General features: G+C 32.4%; 1 protein-coding gene across 1 annotated transcript; it reads right to left on the bottom strand.

The window, feature by feature from the left end:
• Positions 1–502: 502 nt before the first annotated feature.
• On the bottom strand, positions 503–1,510 carry LOC114268814 (uncharacterized). The gene has a single exon (XM_082918750.1). The coding sequence runs from the start codon at positions 1,508–1,510 to the stop codon at positions 503–505; it is 1,008 nt and encodes a 335-aa protein (XP_082774876.1).
• Positions 1,511–5,474: the final 3,964 nt, after the last annotated feature.

Here is a 5,474-nt window from a genome sequence, read left to right as displayed (position 1 = left end):
CAAGCAAATCGTATTTTGATATGTTCTTATTATGCTGTAGCAGGAGACGGTTTATATCTTGCAGGGTTTTGTTAAGGATATACATATTATTCATACTGCTTGAAGATATGTAATCTTCAATCAAGTAAGGATAAATTTCATCCCACAAACTTCGCACCCTTGTTGGCACAGAGTAAACCAAAATTGTAGCGAACAATCTCCTTAAAGTTGATGGCATGTGCATGGTTGCAGCTACTAACAAACATTGTCGTATGCTATCATCATGCTCTAACAAACCATGATGTTTATCTGCCTGTTTAAAAGTTGGGTACGCAATTCCATTAACCACTAACAAATGATCGAATGATTTTGGTCCTCAGATATGATTGAGTAAAATTCTCATGTAAAATCTCTCCCATTCTGATGGCAAAACTGTGTAAATTCTACCAATTACTCTTTGATGGTTCAATCTCAACTGCCAAATCTTTGCACTATTGCACCATCTATAATGTTCCAGAATCTCTCAATATAAGTACCGATTTGCAGTTTCATCATCAACATTTAATTGAAAGAATTGGGTAAGCATTGTTCTGGGATAATACTCATCGCCCAAAACATTTGTGATGTCTTGAAACGTATAAAACCTCACTTGCTGCTTATTTGGTAAGTGTATTTGGAGGCGTTCTACACTAGGAGTCATTTTGGTCATTGGGAATTTGAATATTTTCCACAATGCTTCTGGAGCACAAACCCATCTTCCATCTATGAACTGTTGTACTTCATCATAATTAGGACCTTGACGAACTTCTAGTGCAACATGGCTAGGCCCTTTATAAACATATTTGTATAAATACTTCACATTTGTAACACTACTATAAATTTCAAGATTGATATGACAATCATATTTTAAGAGCAACCATGAGTTGTACAGAATGACCCAATTATTATCCACCAAGACGCTTAGGTTACTCTCTAAAGGAACTGACTCCCTTTCTCTTCTTCGATAAACAAGATATGAATCGTTTCCAAGTGTAGTAATGAAAGAAAATGGCTTTGGGAAACATCTTTTGCACCGGCCATTTGTTATACACGGGGACCGTTCATTGTACATTCCACATGGGCCATGTATCATGTGTTTGAGAACTACACTGTATAATCTAGGCTCTAATTTCTTGTATGGAATTTCAGTTCTGACAATGTTATCATAATCATCAGGAGTGCATAATTTATCATTTTCATCCAAAATAGCGACCATGTGGGCATGTGGTAAGCCTCTTTTTTGGTACTCAATAACATATACATATGCTAGAACCTTCCCGGGTACATGTTTTGTAAGAATGTCGGTCTTTATCTCATCAAATTTCGAATGAAATATTCTTGTTAGCAAATCAGGACGATCATGTGGTGACTGTCCAGGTAGTAACTCAGCTTTAATTTCAGGCCAATTTGGATTGCAGGTCATTGTAAGGAAAAGATCAAGTTTTCCATACTTTTGGACCAGAGCCATTGTATCTTGATATCGCTGATACATGTCTCGTGGGCTACCAACAAATGACGACGGTAATATTGTTCTACGACCAACATTACCTAAACAAATATTTCACAAAAGAAATATATATATATATATATATATGTATGAATATAAACAAACATGCTTACATGTAATTGTAACACCGTATGTGACAATTTGTACCTCCATAATTTTCACCAACATGTACTACGTCTAGAACACCTTGATAAAAATATGCTCGAATGTGATTCTGATGAGTACGTATCCATCTTAATTTGTTGGACTCAATCTTCATGTAATTATCTACGACATACTGCTGTAAGAGGCAACCTCCTCGAAGAAAAAGAGATTGATCACCAGGGCGAATCTAAATTGACAGTATTTGAATACTTATAAATAATTAAAAGTAAAGATTTTATACGAAATAATTATAGATTAAATAACTTCGATGAAGTAATTTTTTAATATTATGTGTACGTCGTTACCTGTAGCATATAAGAATAGAAATCACAACATGTTACTTTTCTGCCATCATTACTTCTGGTATTTGCATCCTATCCATATGAACCATAGGGCAACAACAGAGGATACTGTAATGGATCATAGTATCCGACAATATCAGAAATATTTAGGAGGTGACCACTGGTTGATTGGACAATGATATCTCTTGGTTTTAAATTTCCAGCTTCTTCGCCACCTACTAAAACGGCAACAACTTCAGGAGCAGTAGGAAGGTTGTATTGGGGCCTATTACGTGGTTGCTCTTTGATTTGAAGTCTGCATTCATGTATGTTTGGACGCTGAGCCAATTGGAGAAACGTGTGTACAAATGGATTGTGAGCATTTAAAATATTCTTTATCTTGTCAAGCAAATCCAAGTGTGATTCTTCATTTTCAGACATTCGATTCTCATTCTCGTGGTCAGTGTCATAAACATACAGTTGCAAATATCTCGGTCTGTCATTAGAATTTGGTAAGAGACTCCTAATCTTATGATATATGGCTTCTTGTGCACAAAACGTGTACACACCTCGAGTTCTTGTTGCTAAGTTTTCATTAACATGAACACCCATTGAAGTGAATGAGAAAACATGATTGTAGGCTCGAATATGTTGTCTGAAATGACGACCCTCCACTGTTTGGTCAGAAAAAATATCAATCATCTCATTTGGAGCTGTTACTGGTGGCAAAACAATTGTTCCATTATTACAACACATGGTAGATGTTTCACGGTGGAACAATCTTGCGTTGCAATGTCTACATATAGTTGGAGCAGGGAATTGCATTCTTTGGAACCTTTCACTTTCATGAAAATTTCTTGCACAATTGTGATATCTCCTATGGATAAATGATCAATTATCTGGCATGTCTTCATCGCTCAAAGCATCCTGATTGTGGTTGACATGAGGGATATTTCCTATGACAATACATGTATGATGTATTGGTTTATTAGTAACACAATAGTATTTATTTGAAAGTGTTTGAGTTGCATGTTCAATATTAAATGTAATTGTACTGCATATCATATTTGCATGTTCATCTTTTTTACATTTATTGTAAAGGTTGTTAATTTTGTAAAAGTACTTAAACTAAATAATTTATTTTTACCTTCCATCTGAACTTCGCGAGGTTCATCTTGTCTGTTGCCACTTGTGCTTCCATGCTCATAAGTTGAATGAGTAGGTGCATATCGGGGTAAGTCGATACGCGAGAGTAGACTCATTGTACTTTCCCGTCTAAAAACATTAGTCGCAACCAAATTAACTTCTTCGTGAATGGTTGGCAAAACTGTTGCTCACGGCCCACGCCATCCTGTTCTATTTCTTCTTGGGATTGCATCGAAAAAGTTTAACATGCATCCTAACAGTTAAAATTATAAATAATAATTTAGAAGTGTAAAAGCTTACAAAAATAATAATGTTTATAACATTTGAATAAACCTACTTGTTTGTGCATTTGTCATATTATGTACTTGATCTGGATGAGAAGTTTGTTCTAGATTTTCAGATATTTGCCTTATTTGTTGATAATTTGTTCGTCGCCTTGCTAGTTGTTGTTCGCACTGTTCAGTAGTCAAAGCAGCCCTTCTTTGTCTGGCATAATTACGCCAACTTTCCCTTTGAATTTCTCTTTGTTGCACATTAAAGCTCACACTTTGTTCGTGAATAAACAATCTTCGCCTGCGCTGAGCAAGACGACGTTGCTCCAATCTTGCTGAGCATTGTTCAGTGCTTAAGTTTTGAAGGCGTAAATGTTCGAATTCTCTTTGTGGTTGTTTAGTTTGAGCATTTGGTTCCGAAGCTGAGCATTGCCTCCTCTGTTGTAGGTATAAACAACGTCGTTCACAATTTTGTTGTTGTACATGTCTCAAATTTAATGTGTCAGGGTAATCGTGATTCATTTTTCCTAAGATTATTAGCAAACTAACACTTACATAGATGAAATCTGGCTATCTTTAAAATGTGCCTACATTATATAAAATTATGTAAGAGACAGTAATAATATATTATGAGATTGTTAACTACAACGCGACTCGTATACTCACAACATAATAAGCTTTATATTTTTATGAAGTGTTTTCATATGTTTGTTTTTATATTTTTATAATGCATATTAATTTAAGTACTAATCTCATTTTGTGGAGAATTAAATAAAATTGCAAGTGAAAGAGATTACCTGGTAATGATGAGCCAAAACGCGTGCAACTTCAGATCTAATTTAAAAACAAACTGAATATAAATTTTTCAAACATTCGATTAACTATATATATAAAAACAAGAATTTAAAATGCTTACAATCAAAAGAAAAGTAGAAAATAAGTACTAATAAAACACGACTGTAGAAGTTATTTGTTTTGACTATCACAAACTCATTACGTAATAAATATAAAAAAAATTATATGAAATTTTGGGACCATTGAATTCTTTCTTACCAAAAAAATACACTTCAAAACAAACATATGAATAAACAAAGGGTTTTTTTTTTTTATTAAAATAGTTACAATAAAAAAGATTAGATATAAACGAAGGAAAATAAGAAAAAACTTTTAAAAAATCCCAAAAAAAAAAAACGAAAAAAAACTTTCAAAAAAAACCTGATAACACAACCAAACATTTCATTTTCTATATTTTTTTTTTGTTTTTTTTTTTATAGAAAGTATAATTAACAATATTACAGGGAAAAAAATATAACACAAAATAATGTATGATTTAGGTGTTCATATTTTGGTTTCTCAAGTTTCAAGCATAAATCCAACACTTATGTAGAATACTTACGGTCAAAATAGATAAGTGTAGACACCTTGCTTGGAAGTATACGACAATCAACTATCACTTTAGACACCTACAACTTTCTTTTAATTTTGGCCATCTATGGATGCGTTAAAATTTCATGAGATTTGGCTAAACATTGTATAATTTTAACTAAAAAATTATACAACAAAAATTCATATAAATAACTTAAAATAAAAAAATTACATATAAATAAAAATATAAATAAAACTAAAAATAAAAATAGAATAAAAAAATTACATATCTAATTTTTTCAAGCATATATATAAAAAAAAAAAATACATATTTGATTTTTCAAGCATAGAAAAAGAAATTATATATTTGAAGCATTACAAATTGAAGAAGCTTAGTTTCATGCTGAAATCCATTAAGATTCACTTACCAATCAATTACAGAATACCAAATTGAATCTAAACGACCCAAAAAAAATTGAAAGCAGAATAATTGTATGCAGGAATTTTGAAAAACTGTACTATTAACAAAAAAAGTCAAGTAGATAAATACATCGCATTCTATTTATGAAGAAATCATATAATACAAACTCAAGGTCGTAATTATGGATGGTAGGATCCAGTCGGAGACAACTGCCCACATAGCCCAAAAGAAATCTGTCTAAAAAATTGTGTTTATGATCCAGACTATAACAAATATTTTCTTAAGACTCTGTTCATAAGAAAACACACTGCAGGGTACTT

Source organism: Camellia sinensis, chromosome 3 (genome assembly GCF_055761805.1).
Source record: "Camellia sinensis isolate YWXY chromosome 3, ASM5576180v1, whole genome shotgun sequence".
Lineage (NCBI taxonomy): Eukaryota > Viridiplantae > Streptophyta > Magnoliopsida > Ericales > Theaceae > Camellia > Camellia sinensis.
This window is presented reverse-complemented; position numbering and strand designations above follow the sequence as displayed.

What these genes read in the sequence shown, in the direction of transcription:
- LOC114268814 (XM_082918750.1), bottom strand. Translation starts at nt 1,510, where the DNA reads ATGTATCAGCGATATCAAGATACAATGGCTCTGGTCCAAAAGTATGGA.